This window comes from Centropristis striata, chromosome 13, assembly GCF_030273125.1.
Source record: "Centropristis striata isolate RG_2023a ecotype Rhode Island chromosome 13, C.striata_1.0, whole genome shotgun sequence".
NCBI lineage: Eukaryota > Metazoa > Chordata > Actinopteri > Perciformes > Serranidae > Centropristis > Centropristis striata.
Window position 1 is genome coordinate 31178485 of NC_081529.1, and position 16066 is coordinate 31194550.

The following is a 16066-nucleotide window of genomic DNA, read 5'->3' on the forward strand; positions in this document are numbered from 1 at the left end:
TTTAAAAAGCAAAAAAATAATGAGCTTTTGGTTGTTGAAACTGAAAATATGGTTTAGTGACCTCATATTTTAAGTAATTATGATACTAGGTGGTAATAATTGACATAAAAAATAATAAAAGGTTTATTAGAGAAACCATACAAAAGTCTTTGTAGTGTTTTTTTTTATCTGTTGCTTTTTACGCTCTGCAGCTTTTACTGTTGTGCCCTGTTCATTAACAGTAAAATAACTATTAATTTACATTTATTAATCTACAATTTACCATTTATAACTGATGGTTATTATAAAGTGTAATCTAACGTGTATCCCGAGACAAAAAGCGCACAAAAGGGACAAAATGATCTCTGCAGGGAAATGCATAGATCACGTGTGGTCAGCCCGGACACCTCCATGGCACATTCAAACTATTTCACCGTCGTATTTGAAGTGTACTCGTCTTCGAAAGATGTCCAACATTTGGACAAGAGACTCCACTGTTAAGGGCTGAATAAAGCCAGCCCTTCAGAGTGAGCAAAGTGATTGTATGTCAGTCGTATTTGTGTGTGTTGTGCGCTCATATACACACGTGCCCAAGGCAAAAGCTGTGCAGACTGCCAGAGTCTGGGACACCGCTGAGCCCTGCTGATTCAAAATGCTAAAAGGGACACACACACACACACACACACACACACACACAAGCCAGTGGAAATCACTCAAGAGTGCCCACAGATTAGCTTATTTTACCAAGCCAGGTGCTTTAAAATTCAAGAGGGGAGGATGTCAAGAAATGTCAAAGCACTGATTTTTTTTTTTTTTTTGTCAGGCCATGAGTGTAAAAAAAAAAAAAAAAAAAAAAAAAAAAAGAACATGCCAAATACATATGTGGGATTACTGGGAACCCAGCCCAGTAAAAATGGCAACAAACAAACAAACAAACAAAAAAAATAAAGAATAGAGCTTTGAACCAGTAAGCGCACACTCTCCCCCGAGCTTTGCTTCATTTCCTTTGAGCACCAGTCAGCCATGAAAACAGTTTTTTAAATTCCCGTCATTTTTTGTGTTTTCTTTTTTTTTTTTCAGTACAATCACTTTAACTTGCTGGCTGAGGGAGCCTTAGAGAAACAAACCATGGGGAGGAAAAAAAAAAAAAAAGACTTCACAAGAGTAAAACAAGATAATTCTTTCATCCAGAAGCCTAAACAGGTGGATGTTTGAGACAGCCTTTGTTAGCTCACAGTGTCTCTCCAAACAGCTCAGAGAAGGAGGTTTAAAAGGATGATCGTCTTAGAAACGAGAATGCTCTGGTGTTGGGTGGTGTTGGGTGGTGGTGGTGGTGACGCCACACTGCTGGGCTCTTTGTCTCCTGTTTCAGTCACGTGGCCTCGGGGCCGAATAAAGAGAACAGTCCTGGTGATGAACGGTGACGTTTAGCAGACATTCTAGTATCCAGTATGACGGAGCATTTACAGATCAGTCAGTGAAGTAGTCGCTCTAATAACCTCTCTACAGAATAATGAACAGAGCTTGTGTGTGTGTGTGTGTGTGTGTGTGTGTGGGCTAAGCAGAGAGAAAGACGCAGAAGAGACTGCATGTATGAATGTCTAAGTGTAAACCTATTCGGCTGCCTATCACGGTACAAATGTACTGAAAAGAAGAGAAAAAAAAACAACAACGAGTGCTTCAATGTGTCTACCAGCCCTAGTAATGTCCACTGAAGAAGAGTGCTGTGCGTTTGAAACCTCCTGTGGCCCCTGTGGTCTGCTCGGGGCCGTTTGTGTGTAAGTGTGTGTATGTAGGTATACGGCGTGCGAGATGTCGGGGAAGAACTCAGGGCAGCGAACAGTCGTCGGGCCCGTCGCTGTTGGAGGCCGTGTCTGAGCCCGCCGCGTCAGAGAGGACGCGACCTGAAGTGACGATGACCGCCCTCCGCTGCTCCTCCTCGCCGGGGCAGGCCTTCCCCTGGGTGCCCTCGATGTGCTGGATTGCCTGGAAGAAAAGAGGACGAGTGATGTCAGACACAGCAGCGCCCTCTGGTGTTCACATCTGGGAAGAAAAAAACCCTTCACAACAACAAGAAGTGTCTCATAAGGCTGCTCCTGACTCCTGTCTTACTTGAACGATGGTGTCCAGGTTCTGTCGAGATGTGGACACTGTGTTGATAACGGATGCTGGTCCCATGGTTACCACGGTGACGTGATGGGGAGGCTGAGCGGGTGCAGGGACGATGACTGTGGCGTGGTGCGTCGGTGCAGGGGGAGTAGCTGGGGCCAACACCTGGAAGATTGGAAAACAATTATTATACATTATAACTAGTCTTGTAAAGCAGGGATGGGCAACTGGAGGCCCGAGGGCCACATACGGCCCGCATCCTCACTTGAAGTGGCCCTCAGTACAACTACATGCATTTGAGCATGAAATCTTAAAAGTGCAGTGTAAAAATGCACAAAATTACTTCTTGCAATTAATGTTGGTCTGCTGTTCTTGCACTTAATAAAAAAAGAAATCACAGTAAGTGGTTATTTTTTATTTGCTTCAAACCTTTTGTATTCCTATTTATACTGTTATTCATGCATTAGAGCATGAAATATGTTAAGTTACTGCACTTCAAAAATATTTTAAATTGCAGTTTCATCATATCTGGTTAAGTGCACGATCCTATATGTGCCTACATGTACCTGCCTACTTGATAACCTATAACGTTAACGATCAATTAATCGATCAATCGCTGCATGCATACATGGGTAAAATAAAAGATATATAAACAGTACAATGCAAAAGCCTGTTTTGATATCAGACGCTTTTATTTTGAAAGGATGAAAAGAGACTTGATCCTGTCAATCGTAAAACTAACTCAACTGAGATTAAACTGTAGAGATAAAGTCAAGGAGTTCAATGTTTTATGTTTTAGCCCCTGAAGAGGCATGAGGTTAGTTTTCACAGTAGTTTTGCATATTTAAATGTGTTTAAATGCGTTTTGGACAACTTTTACCAAGTAATTCATGCTAGCAAGGTTTGATACAGTAAGGTAATTTTGCTCAAATTAATACTCTCGTATTTGTGTGTTTTATAATTGTTTTTGCAACTTCCAGTTTGCAAACTGTAGCTTTATCCAACTTAATTCTCAGCTCATTGGTTTATTGACATACAGCTGCTGAACTAAACGATCGGTCGTGTTTCAGTTCAGTGAGTACTGATACACAGTCATAGATAAAATTAAAAAATACACAGATCGATTAAAAATTCCATGTGATCGATCAAATCTCAACGACCATTAATCGATCATTGATCAATTATTCCCATCACTAGTACATTGCTCGGCTATAATGTTGGAAACTCCGGTCTGTTTCCTCAAAAATGGGGCAGTGCAGACCATCAACTCTATATAATACACCGACTATGGAGAAGTGCCTCATACAACGACACCTCATACAAAAATCCAAACTATCCTACTAATATACAGGGTTCGTACACTTCAGCAGTGGTCAAATTCAAGCATTTTTCAAGGATTTCCATGGTCAATTTTCAAGCTTTTCCAGTATCTTACACCTGTTGTAAATTGCATGTTTTAGATGAGTACTTACATACTAAAAGGGGGAGATTTCACTTAACCATACCAACAGCGATGGTGTTACACTTTTAGGAGGAACGGTCTTCATTTCAGATAGGCTACTCATTATTTTTACATTGAACATGTGATTATCTATAGTCTATAGATGGATATAGTCAGATTGCAAGAGAAATTCAGTAAGAATTTCAAGCATTTAAAAGCAATTAATCTCAAATCCAAGCACTTTTTAAACCTTGAGAATACAACATTTAAATTCAAGCATTTTCAAGGATTTCAAGCACCCGTACGAACCCTGAATATATGTATATGCGCACATACACAGGCACTATCACACACCTAAGTGGGAATACAGTTGGGCAGCATGTTGAATATTAAGCAGGCCAGATGTTAGGAGTCTCTCAGCAACAGGAGTTTTCTCCTGTCCTTATGTTTGGGTTCACTGAGCGTTTTGAGCTGCCTATAAGAACCAAACTTACTGGGGAGCCAGTTAGAGTTTTCATGAGTGTGCCGCTACACTGCGAAAAACATGAAGCTTACCAAGTATTTTCTTCTTATATCTAGCAATAGTACCCAATTTGCCTATTGGCCATAGCTTCTTGTGCTTATGTAATTATCTTATTGTTTAAAGACTTGTTTTTAGGATTGACATTGTTAGCTTTGTCATGCTTTTCAAGCTATTCAACTGTTGAATATGGTGAGTTTTTACCTAAAATATTGGCTCCAATTGAGAGATTTAGTTGCATGTAGTTTGAAATCTATTTCAAAAGCATTTTCTACCACCAAAACGTGCTCGTTTCCAGTATTGCTGGCTTATTTTAATGTTACTACAGTCGGGCTATTCAAGCCACAGTTGCTCAAAATAAGTATATTTGTATTTATTTCAAGACATCATTGGTTTTTCCAGTGCCAAGATATTTTTTTACTTATTTAAAGAATTCTTACAAGGAAAAATGTACTTACTGCATTGGCAGGTCATTTTACTTGTTTCGAGCATGTATTTAATTAATTCTAGTCATTAATTTCTTGTTATTTGTCAGTTGGTTTTTGCAGTGTAACAGGTGGAGCACACAAGCCCATAATGATCCCTTAACTTAAAATAAACCAGATCTGTCAGGACACCAAAGCTGCCGTTGTGCATCTTGCAATTTAAATGTTTCTAGTAACATCTAATGTTGCGAAAAAAGCTGAAATCTGTGAGAAAAGTTAGTAAGAAGGTTCAAAAACTTTTTGAGTGGCCAAATTCAAGCACGTTTTAAGGACTTTCAAGGTCCATTTTTAAGTTTTTCCAGGACCTTACAACGGTTGTAAATTGCATGTTTTAGATGAGTACTTACATGCTAAAAGGGTTAATTTCACTCAACCATACCAACAGTGATGGTATTACACTTTTAACAAACAAAAGTACAGTTTGCTAATCTCAATATTCAATTTAGTATTTTTTTCATTGATTATTGATGAATTTCAAGCATTTTCAAGCACTTTATCCAAAATCCAAGCACTTTTCAAACCTTGAAAAAACAACATTTAAAGTCAAGCACTTTCAAGGATTTCAAGCATCTGTATGAACCCTGTAGTAAGCTGGCTTTTTTTTTTTGACATTTTTGGTCACATTTTCCCTATATTATGGATTTGATGCATATACAAGTATCTGTTTCAGCAAAGTTAAAATGTGATATCAAAGAAGATCAAGCTTTTCAAGGAGCCATGAAGATAGATAGATAGATAGATAGATAGATAGATAGATAGATAGATAGATAGATAGATAGATAGATAGATAGATAGATAGATAGATAGATAGATAGATAGATAGATAGATAGATAGATAGATAGATAGATAGATAGATAGATAGATAGATAGATAGATAGATAGAAAAACCAGTTGAATAATTTTATTTTCAGTAATTTTGTGTTAATGTGATTCACTCAGTTAATTCATTGTGATATTGATTTAAGCTTGTGTCGCTCAGATCTGCTTAGGGAGTCACAGAGTCTCACATGACTAATGCAGAGTCTATAAACCATCTTTCACTAGCAGCGCCCGGCTGCCACCAGCAGTGAACAGGCAGACAGCGCTCGCCGATTGATTTGGCATCATGTTCAGTCCGGGTTGGCCTGCAGAAACAGGATCCTGTGGCTGTCAGGGCCAGAGACGGGCACAGCAGAAAGACGTGTGAGCCGCTCATTTAACACACTGTAAATGTGTCTGAGCTGCTGACAGCTCTAACTCTGGACACGGAAGAGGCTGTCAGCGTGACGTCTGAAGTGCTCTGTGAGATTAGCTCAGGTGTTCCTGTTTTAAAATGTTTCAACACCGACTCAAAGACGTCTATAGAATTTTACAGCTACATTCAGGAGGAGGAGGAGGATTGGTGTCAGGCGCCAGTTGAAGTTAGGCTGAAGCAGGGATGGGCAACTTAAATGCTGGAGCGGGCCACAGTTTTTCATCTACACTACCACAGGGCCACATATAGGACTGTGCACTTCACCAGATATGATGAAACTGCAATTTTAAATATGTTTACAGTGCAGTAACTTAACATATTTCATGCTCAAATGCATGTATAACAGTATAAATAGGAATACAAAAGGTTTGAAGCAAATAAGAAATAACCACTAACTGTGATTTATTTTGTTTTTTCAGTGCAAGAACAGCAGACTAACTTTAATTGCATTGCAATTGCATTAATTTTGTGCATTTTTACACTGCACTTTTAAGATTTCATGCTCAAATGCATGTAGTTAATTTTATGAGACACTGAGTTTTGTGTTTTCATTATCTCTAAGCCAGAATCATCAAAATTAGAACAAAAACAGGCTTGTAATATTTCACTCTATGTGTAATGAATCTATATAATATACAAGTTTCACTTTCTGAAATAATTGATAAAAAATATTGAACTTTTTCATGATATTGTAGTTTTTTTTAGATGTACCTGTACATTCAATGAGAAAATTGAAGGTCTAGAAACAGCCCCATTTCTAATTAAGTTTTCAAGAGTGAAATGTGTAATGCTGAATATGCACAGCAGACGAAAGGTGAGAACTTTCAGCATATGAGTAATAATAATTCTCAAAAGTATTCCTCTGTTTAATGTGTGAGTCGGACTCATATGCAAATGTTTCCAACCTGTGGGCTGTGGGCCGGAGTGAGGTCCCTCTCCAGCTGCTTGTGCTGCTGCAGATGGACGAGGCTCTGTGTTTGGTGCTCCGCGAGCTGCTGAGTGATCGCCTTCAGTTTCTCCGGGTACAACTGGGCATCCAGGGAGCGCATCTGGCACACAGAGCAGATTAGGCTTTGAGTTAGTCACTGCGTTTTTCTCTGGACACAGACTCAGGAGTCTCAAACTCAAATTACCTAGGGGCCGCTGTAGGCAATATCAAAATTACCATAAAAAAGACACAAAATGACTAAAAAAAGACACAAAATGACTAAAAAAAGACAAAAATAACCAAAAAAAGACACAAAATTACTGAAAAAACACTAAATTACTTAAAAAAAGACACAAAATGACCAAAAAAAGACACAAAATGACACAAAAAAGACAAAATAAAATAAAAAAAGACACAAAATGACACAAAAAAGACAAAATAAATTTAAAAAAAGACACAAAATGACTGAAAAAACACTAAATTACTTAAAAAAGACACAAAATGACCAAAACAAAAAACACAAAATTACATTACATAACATTTCCACTTCTTCCGGTAACAACAACACGGCAGATAATAAACGGTCCGGTAGCAGCTGCCTTTCTTTTTGTTAACGTCGTCATAGAAACAAGTGAAACAAAGCTCCAGCTGGAGCAATAAAGGGACCTTCCACACACAACACGGTAAAGAGCCATTCATATAAAACTCACACTAAACTTTCATATCAAGGTGAGGGCCACAAAATATCGTCACGAGGGCCGTGACTGGCCCGCGGGCCACGAGTTTGAGACACCTGATTTAAATAGTCTGAAATTCTGTCACATTGCTGTTGTTCCTTTCACCTGATCTTCCAGCATCATCCTGACCGAGCGCTCCTTCTCCAGCTGCTGCCTCAACTCAATCATCTCCCTCCTCAGGTCCTCCGTCTTCTCCTCCTCCAGGATGTCTGGTGAGCCGATCCCTTCATCCTTCTCCTCTGCGCGCCTCCTCTTGGGGGAGGAACCACTTAGCTCCTAGGGAGAGGAAACAGAAATTGGATATCCGTTTTAGATGAATAGCTAAAATGATGATACACACAGGAAATCCTTTTTCAGTTTGTTTTGTTACGGCGATGCTTTACTTGTATGATTCGTTTGAGCTGACTGTTCTGCTGCAGTAGCCGCGTCTTCTCCTGCTCCAAAGTGAAAATGTACTCCGCTGTCTGTTGCAGGATGGCAGCCTGGGGGAGAGGAGAGGAAGCAGAATGTTACAAGGTTTGTTATGGAGGCGGGTTCGGCGCCTTCCAGCTACATCTAATGCTGGACTTACACCAGAAGATTTCCACAGTCTCAGAATAAAAACTGAAAGTCTTCAGTAAATCTAGGAGTTTTACTGGAGTCACGGCGCTTCCGTCATCTCCATCGTTTTATATAGTGTATAAATTTAACCCTTTGATGCACAACATGGGTCAAAAATGACCCGCATTCATTTCTCATGTTATTTCATGCTTGCTGTGTGTTTATTTGCTCTATCTTTTAAAATCAATTTATTTTATAAATAAGTATAGTCCAAGTATTCTTTGAATACTCGATCATTATATCTTCTCACTTGATTTATTACTTCAGAAGTTTTTTTTAGGACAACACTATGGTCTCAATCACTAGTAAAAAATCTTCTTCAAGACAGTTTGATGTCAATAGTTCTAATAATGGTCCCATTTAGAAGAAAATAGAAGATAAAGAATTGTATGATTTGGGGCGTGGCTACCTTTGATTGACAGGTCACTAACAAGGCGAGCCGTCATCAGGAGAGAAGCAGAACAATGCGTATCCACGGCAACGTGTCAATAAAGTTATATATAATGTTATATAGATATATAAAAGGATGTTTAGCGGTTTGGTCTCATAACTTTGACCCTTTCACTGTATTTTCACTTAATGACAGTTTATTTGAACGTTTTGTTCATTAAATGTCTTGTTCAGTGTTTGGTTGGACTAACAGACACTCCAAGGAGTCGCTGCTCAGTTTTCTGAGGTCAGTAACGAACATGTTTTGCCAAAGCTAACATCCCAGTTAATGCTAACATGAATTAGCAGCAGCTTCTCTCAGTCAGGTTGAGGTGTAGAGAGGCTGTAGTCAGTGATCAGATCCCTCTCCTCCTCCACAGTCCAAATATGGTCGGCTTCCAGTATCGGAAACAAGATGGCGACGAGTGTAACGATGAACTCGATGTTTCCAACGGGCCACAAACCAACGGGTGACGTCACGGTGACTACGTCCATTATTTATACAGTCTATGTTTCAAACCCACCTTACTGAGTTTCTCTCCATCGCTGTGTGGGATGAGTGTTTTCAGTGACTGGAACCCAGAGTTGATGCTCTGCATACGCCGACGCTCGTTGCTGTTGGCGATCTCTCTCCGAATTCGCCTCTCTTGGTCCCGGGCTGTTTCTGGGGTCAGAGGAATGTTGGCCAGACTGGAGGGGAAGACACGGGGAGAACATAAAACACAATTTCAGTAACATCCACTTTACACTGTGAACTTCAACCTGACCAAAAAAAAAAAGACACAAAATTACTAACAAAAGACAAAAATAACCAAAAAAAGACACAAAATTACTGAAAAAATACACAAAATCACTAAAGAAGACACAAAATTACAAAAAAGACACAAAATGACCCAAACAATACACAAAATTACAAAAAAAATAAAATAAAAAGACACAAAATTACTAAAAAAAGACACAAAATGACCCAAAAAAGACACAAAATTACTAAAAAAGACACAAAATTATTAGAAAAAGACACAAATTTACAAAACAAAAGACACAAAATTACCAAAAAAAGACACAAAATTACATTACATAACATTTCCACTTCTTTACTTCTTTAACAACAAAGTTCCAAAGTGATTTAGAATCATACAACATGTTATACAACCATTTCCCCGCTAAAAAGTAAATCATTCTATAAAATGAAACCAAAAAATACACGATGAAACACTGTCTTGTTGAGTTGCAGCTCAGTCTGCTTCCATTGGAACGATCCAAGTCAATGATGAACAACAACGAGCTATCTTCATTTTTGCTTTGATTTACTTTACTTATTTTGGAAACCCACATTCTCTCAATCTGCCCTTTTCTGCTCCCACTTGTGAGAGCGGACGGGCGTAAAATTGTTATTTTCTACCAGAGCTTAGTAAACAGACATAAATACAGTATTCCTGTGCTTACAATCCCATCCAACACAATATTTCTGTGGCTTTGCTCTTTGATTTTGAGGGACAGACAGTCACATTTTATTGCTTTAACTTCTTTATACCTGAGGATAAAAACTGTGAGGTCTGCGGATTATCCTTGAATGACACATTGGTGTCTGGGTTTTCATTCAGCTCTAATGTAATGAGGTTACAGCAGGCTGAAGCTGTCGGCACGGCTAAACATAAACTGTAGTAAGAAAGAAATGAACTGATCCAACAGCAAACAGCAGAATGGACCAACATTTTCTCCTTATGTCCATCAATTCAGGCTTTGTACAGATTTGAAAAGTTACATTCAAGCACTTTCGAGGTACAAACCTGTTTTAACTCTATGGAGTCTTGGGCTATTTTGTTCATTTTTGAATCATTTTCATGTCTTTGTAAGTATTTTTGTGTCTTTTTCTGTCATTTTGTGTCTTTTTTTAGTCATTTTGTTTCTTTTTTTAGTAATTTTCTGTCTTTTTTTAGTCATTTTGTTTCTTTTTTTAGTCATTTTGTGTCTTTTTTTGGTCATTTTGTGTCTTTTTTAGTCCTTTAGTCCAACATAAAAGGTGATTTTGAATCTTTTTATTTTAACTTTCAAAACACTATCATGCTCAATAAAAAAATGTAAATGTTGCAAATGTGAACAAAGGTGTCAAATCTAACATATAAGAGGGTTACATTCAGTTCTATAATTTTATACTAAATATATTTGAGCTATCTCCGGTTTTACTTGGTATATTATCATCAAACTGAAACTGGCCTCATGGAGTTTACAGCCAGAACTTTAGAGGTAAATTTACAGTAGGGCTCCACGCTGCTTTGTTTTCTAGTCTGGATGTGATGAAGAAGTCTGGATTTGGTGCTTTTGGAGACTCCAGAGGGTTAATCACGACCAAAACCCCAGCTCCCTACCATTTAATATTTATGGAAAATAATTCATTTTTGGTTTTGTTTTGTTTTTGTTTTTTTTGGAAGAAATTATGGACAACTTCAAATACATAAACTGGCATATAAAGGGTTAAAATTCTGAAAATCATTCAATGTTTGGTAGTTTTGAACAAGTCTGAAGTTGTTTAAGAGATTTATGAAAAAAAATCAGAAAGGAATATTGATGTATGGTGATTTTATAGCAGTTTAAGTGTGCATGGCCTTTTTTGGCCATGAGGGTCACCAGAGGGAGAATCTGGCACTACATAAAAAATTCTAATGCAATCAAATCAGTTTTGTTGCTAATCTTTGACATATCCAAGACTCTAATCACCACCAAAACACCAGCTCCCTACTATTTATTATATGGAAAATAATTCATTTTTTTGTGTTTTTTTGGAAGAAATTATGGAAAACTTCAAATATACAAACTAGCATATAAAGGGTTAAAATTCTGAAAACGATTCAATGTTTGGTAGTTTTGAACAAGTCTGAAGTTGTTTAAGAGATTTATGAAAAAAAAAATCTGAGAGAAATATTGATGTATGGTGATTTAACAGCAGTTTTAGTGTGTGTGGCCAATTTTAGCCACAAGGGTCACGAGAGGGTAGTAAATTTGAAGAGAGCATAAGGGTTTAAACCCTGTGCACTTTCATAACAGGTGTTAAAGTGACTCATTGATATGTAACCTACGCAATCCAAAGTTTTAAAAGTGTTTCCTGCAGATGAAGCAGTATTGACGTTTCACAAGACGCCTTAAAAGCACCGCATGTGGTAAAAAAAAAGGCATTTTTACAGTAGGACCACAGCTGATAACTCCAGTTAAGATATAATTAGTGCAGCACTGAACCTGTTAATGTTTCCCACTTCAAGCTGTGGTGAAAAGACACAATATGCTGTAATTCAGTTGAGGGAAAATTCTAAGCGAACTTCCTCTAACATCCTCTGTATCAAGCTCGGTATCTCTGGGACCCTCTCTGGCCAAGCTCTTATCTGTACTGACTCAGCTGCCTCAGTGCAAACACTGGGAACAATTGTGCAGACACAGATGAGAAAAGGAGTGTGTGTGTGTGTGTGTGTGTGTGTGTGCGGACACACACGTACCAGCACAGCAGCCGCACATCCAGCAAACACATCCACTGCCAAAACATGACCAACTGGGCCTGGACTTCACCATATCACACAGACACAAACCAGTACAGAGGAGCAGACTGGCTCCCAATTAGAGCGGATTAAAGCCCAAAACAGGAGTTTAAATGCCAGGCAACTAAATAGAGCTGAACTGGAGTCGATTAATTGTTTTGTGGATCAAATCAAGAAAATTATTCCAAAAGTATGTGAATAATCGAGTCTTTTTTCCAAGCAAAAATGTCAAATATTTGATGGTTCCAGCGTCTCAAATATTACAATTTGCTGCTTCAATTGTCTTTGATTGTTGTGAGTATTTTTTTATGGACTGTTGGTTAAACAACTCAAGATATTTAACCTTTTGATGCACAACATGGGTCTAAAGTGACCCGACTAAGTTTTTATATGCTATATCTTTGCAATAAATTAATTTCTTCATTCAGTATTGCAGGTTTTCCTGAAATTTTTTTTTTTTTTTTATCATCACATGTCCTAATTTTTCGTTTTCATTTCTTACTTTTTGAATAGAAACCCTTTTTTTATTACTACGCTTCTAATGCACACGGCCATTTTTGTCCCATCTTGTGCATCAAAGGGTCAACTTGACAAAGAAGACACAAATATTAACTATAATATTTTGTTAAATTGCTGTTTTTCCAATGGAAATTATTATTTGGTGGCTCTAAAAAACATGTGATTTTCCAATGTAATCTGGTGGTTCTAACAACTCTTTTAAAGTTAAAGATTAAAAAAAATTACACATATACTCTAATTGTTAATTTAGTGAATCACTTTTTGTATCAATACGCTTCTAATGCACAAGGTCATTTTAGACCCATGTGTGTAAACTTGATGTAATAATACAAAAACTATTTTTCTTCATAAAGTATGAAAGGAAAAATGGATATAATGATCTGTTGTAATTTAAAAATAGATAAAAAGATATTCAAACACACAGCCAGCATGAAATAACATGGGAAATTAATGCGGGTCATTTTTGACCCATGTTGTGCATTAGAAGGTGTTTAAATGTTGTGCATCAAAGGGTTAAAGACATCAGGTTAGACTCTATGAAAGAAATAGGCATTTTTCCACCATTTTCTAAATTTTACAGGCCAAATGATGAATCCACATATTACTTGCCTGAACCAAAAAATGTATTGATTGACTCCAGACCACAAAGCTTTTAACCAGAACCGAGAGACGTGATCACATTACTCCCGTTTTAGCCTCTGTACACTGGCTTCTGTATTTACTGATTATTTTAAGGCTCTTTATGACCTTTCTCCATGCTACATACCTGACTTTTCAGTACCGTATATACTTTTAGACCCTCGGGCGGAGGTCTGAAAACTAAAAGGGGACGCAGCATTTGAAGTCAGGCCCCCCGAGGCTGTGGAATGACCAGCCTGAGGAAATCAGGTCGGCTCAGTCTGTGATCTTCTTTAAGTCCCTTCATGAAACATACTTTTATCTCAGAGCCTTCAAACTGTCTTTTTATTTCCTCCTGTGCTGTATTGGTTTTTATTAGCGCTGCTAAATTAATCAAACTTTTATTTAAATCACAACGTAGACTAATGCAATCGTCCACAGATCCTTCACACTTTGATACCAATATACTGTAACATAACGCAATATCAGTTAAATAATAATTGTGATTAGATATTATTCCAAAACACACAGACCTAGATTTTACATATTCAAAAAGGCAATAATATCTACAACAGCAAAATTATCTACACTGATAAATAGCACTACAGGTAAGAGAGAGAAAAATTAGATTTTGTTTTCTTTTTAATGTATTTGTATAAACCCCACAGCTTTTTATCTGTTACTATTTGTATACAATCTTGTGTATGATTAATATCTGTCTTGTTATTTAAATAAACAATAAAAAAGATAGATATCCCTCGTCATCTTTTATGCCATGTTCTCACACCAAAGAAATTCTGGCAAAACCTTTACAGATTTGTCATTGATCATAAATATATAACTTCAATTTGAAAAAATGTGGTGTTTGGTTTCTTTCTTTTTTTTAAAAGACACATTTTTTTTTTTAAATAACGCACTTGATGATTTGGCAATTCTTCATTCATAAATGTAAATTTAGCAATAAAAAAACAAAACAAATTGTTGTTTTCCTGAAGGACGTCACACAGTGTATGACGTATGCTTTTCAATGTTTTTGTATAAACCTCACAGCTTTTTATCTGTTATTTGTATGCAATCTCGTGTATAATGAATATCTGTTTTGTTATTTGAATAAACATTTTTTGTGTGTGGGAAAAAATAGATATCCCTCGTTGTGTAGTAATTCTAAATATGTTCAGAAACAGAAAAATATATATTTTAAAAGGACTACATCTCCCACACTGCCCGCGTCACTCCAGCCAGCAGCAGCATATCCCTCCGCCTCCCTCTTCAAACAGGGCTGCGGACGTATCGAAGGGCCTTCCGCGACATACACACCCCCTTATTAATAACACCACTTTTAATTTTCCTGCCTCCCCGCGAACACCAAATGCCCCTTTAAGCGGACACACCGGAGGAAAATATATTTCTTAAACAGACCAAATAGTCCCCGCTTCGGTCGCCACAGTGCCCGACACCTCCTCCTCTGCGCTCCGAGCAGACTGTTCGTGTCCTCCGCCATTATAACAATGCGGCAGGCAGCATGGCAGAGGTGCGGGATGAAAAGACGCAGTGGAGGCGCCTCGATAGCGCCAACAAGACGCGCTGAAACACGAGTAAAACTGTCGCCACGTCGAGTGGGGGCGATTTTGAAAGCACATATGCCGTTTCACGTTAGAAGCGGACTAAAAGAGGGCGCCATAAACAGGAAACAAACGCCAGACCCCCTCATCACTTTTAGCTCAAGCCACAAGCATGGCCGCACTACCCACAATAACTTCGGATCGCTCCCAGCGCAATCACAAACCCCGCACGATGTGTGCGCCAAAACTAGATCCCTCCAACACTGAATGCCACCAGCTTGCACAATCTTTCCCTTTCTTGCGCAAATCACAGCACCTTTAGGTGACACTGAGGGGTAATTTGAGGATAAATAGAGCAGGGGTGCGCTCTGGAGCGGAGTAGCAGCGTGGTGCGCACGGAACCACGTGGTTTATGTTTGTTAGCCACAAAATACATCGATTTCGCAACAAAATTTGCGAAATAACATCACGGGGAGGATGCTGCGGTCCGACACGGACCCCCTACTTGCTCAGACGCAATATTATTTAAGTGTTTGATGATAATTAATGCCCGCAGCTCCCCGTGAGTGGGTCGTGTACACAACAGACCAGATCAAGCATGTTGCCTCATCGCCGTCGTTAAGTGCATCTACTCCAAACAGATGACTTATAATAATAATAATAATGCACGCAGCGTGCTGGGTGAAGCGCATGTATACACACCTACAAAGACCTCCAATCACTTCTTTCTCCGTTTTCCTGAAATGTTGCAAGGAGGGCACCTTCTGAGCTGGTACCATGAAATACTCCATGCTCGCCTCTCGCCAGTTTGCCCCCCTCCTCCTCAGGAAAATAAATAAAATAAAAACAGCAAACAGTCTCCGTAGAATAAAAAAAATCAGATGTTAGAGAGCAGAAATCCCGTGATCCGACGCAGGTTAAATCCTCAGAGAAGATCTGATTTTCCTCGTCTGTGTAATGTAGTAGTTTCAGGCTACTGAGAGTTGTAATGTTACTCGACTTCCAGCTGATGGGGTTCCCTCGTTGTGTGTGGCGCTCTACCTCTCTCTCTCTTTCTCCCTCCCCTCTGCTTTCTCCCTCTGCATGACCGTGTGTGTGTGTGTGTGTGTGAGCGCATGTGTGTGTGTGTGTGTATGCAGCTGATCGGATGGCTTTCAAGGCGGGAAACAGCTGGTAGGAGTCACACTGCACTACCAAAAGCCTCCTTCCGCAGAGACGAGGGACTGCATGTAAACAAAGGACTATTTAGCGGAGAAATACACGAACGAGAAAACGCGCATGTGGAGGGAAACGTCTTTAAATGTCTTTAATGGGAATTACACTGGCAGCTTTTCTTATGATTAAACGTGTAATCCAGTATATTATGTCGATGATTAA

At 38.6% G+C, this 16066-nt stretch overlaps 1 protein-coding gene across 1 annotated transcript; it reads right to left on the bottom strand.

The window, feature by feature from the left end:
- Positions 1 to 947: 947 nt before the first annotated feature.
- On the bottom strand, positions 948 to 15789 carry tfap4 (transcription factor AP-4 (activating enhancer binding protein 4)). Its single transcript, XM_059347229.1, has 7 exons — positions 15392 to 15789; positions 8988 to 9153; positions 7818 to 7916; positions 7540 to 7710; positions 6675 to 6818; positions 2092 to 2253; positions 948 to 1965 (listed from the first exon to the last, which is right to left on the bottom strand). The coding sequence occupies exons 1-7, from the start codon at positions 15478 to 15480 to the stop codon at positions 1807 to 1809; spliced, it is 990 nt and encodes a 329-aa protein (XP_059203212.1). The 5' UTR covers positions 15481 to 15789; the 3' UTR covers positions 948 to 1806.
- Between the last annotated feature and the right edge of the window lie 277 nt (positions 15790 to 16066).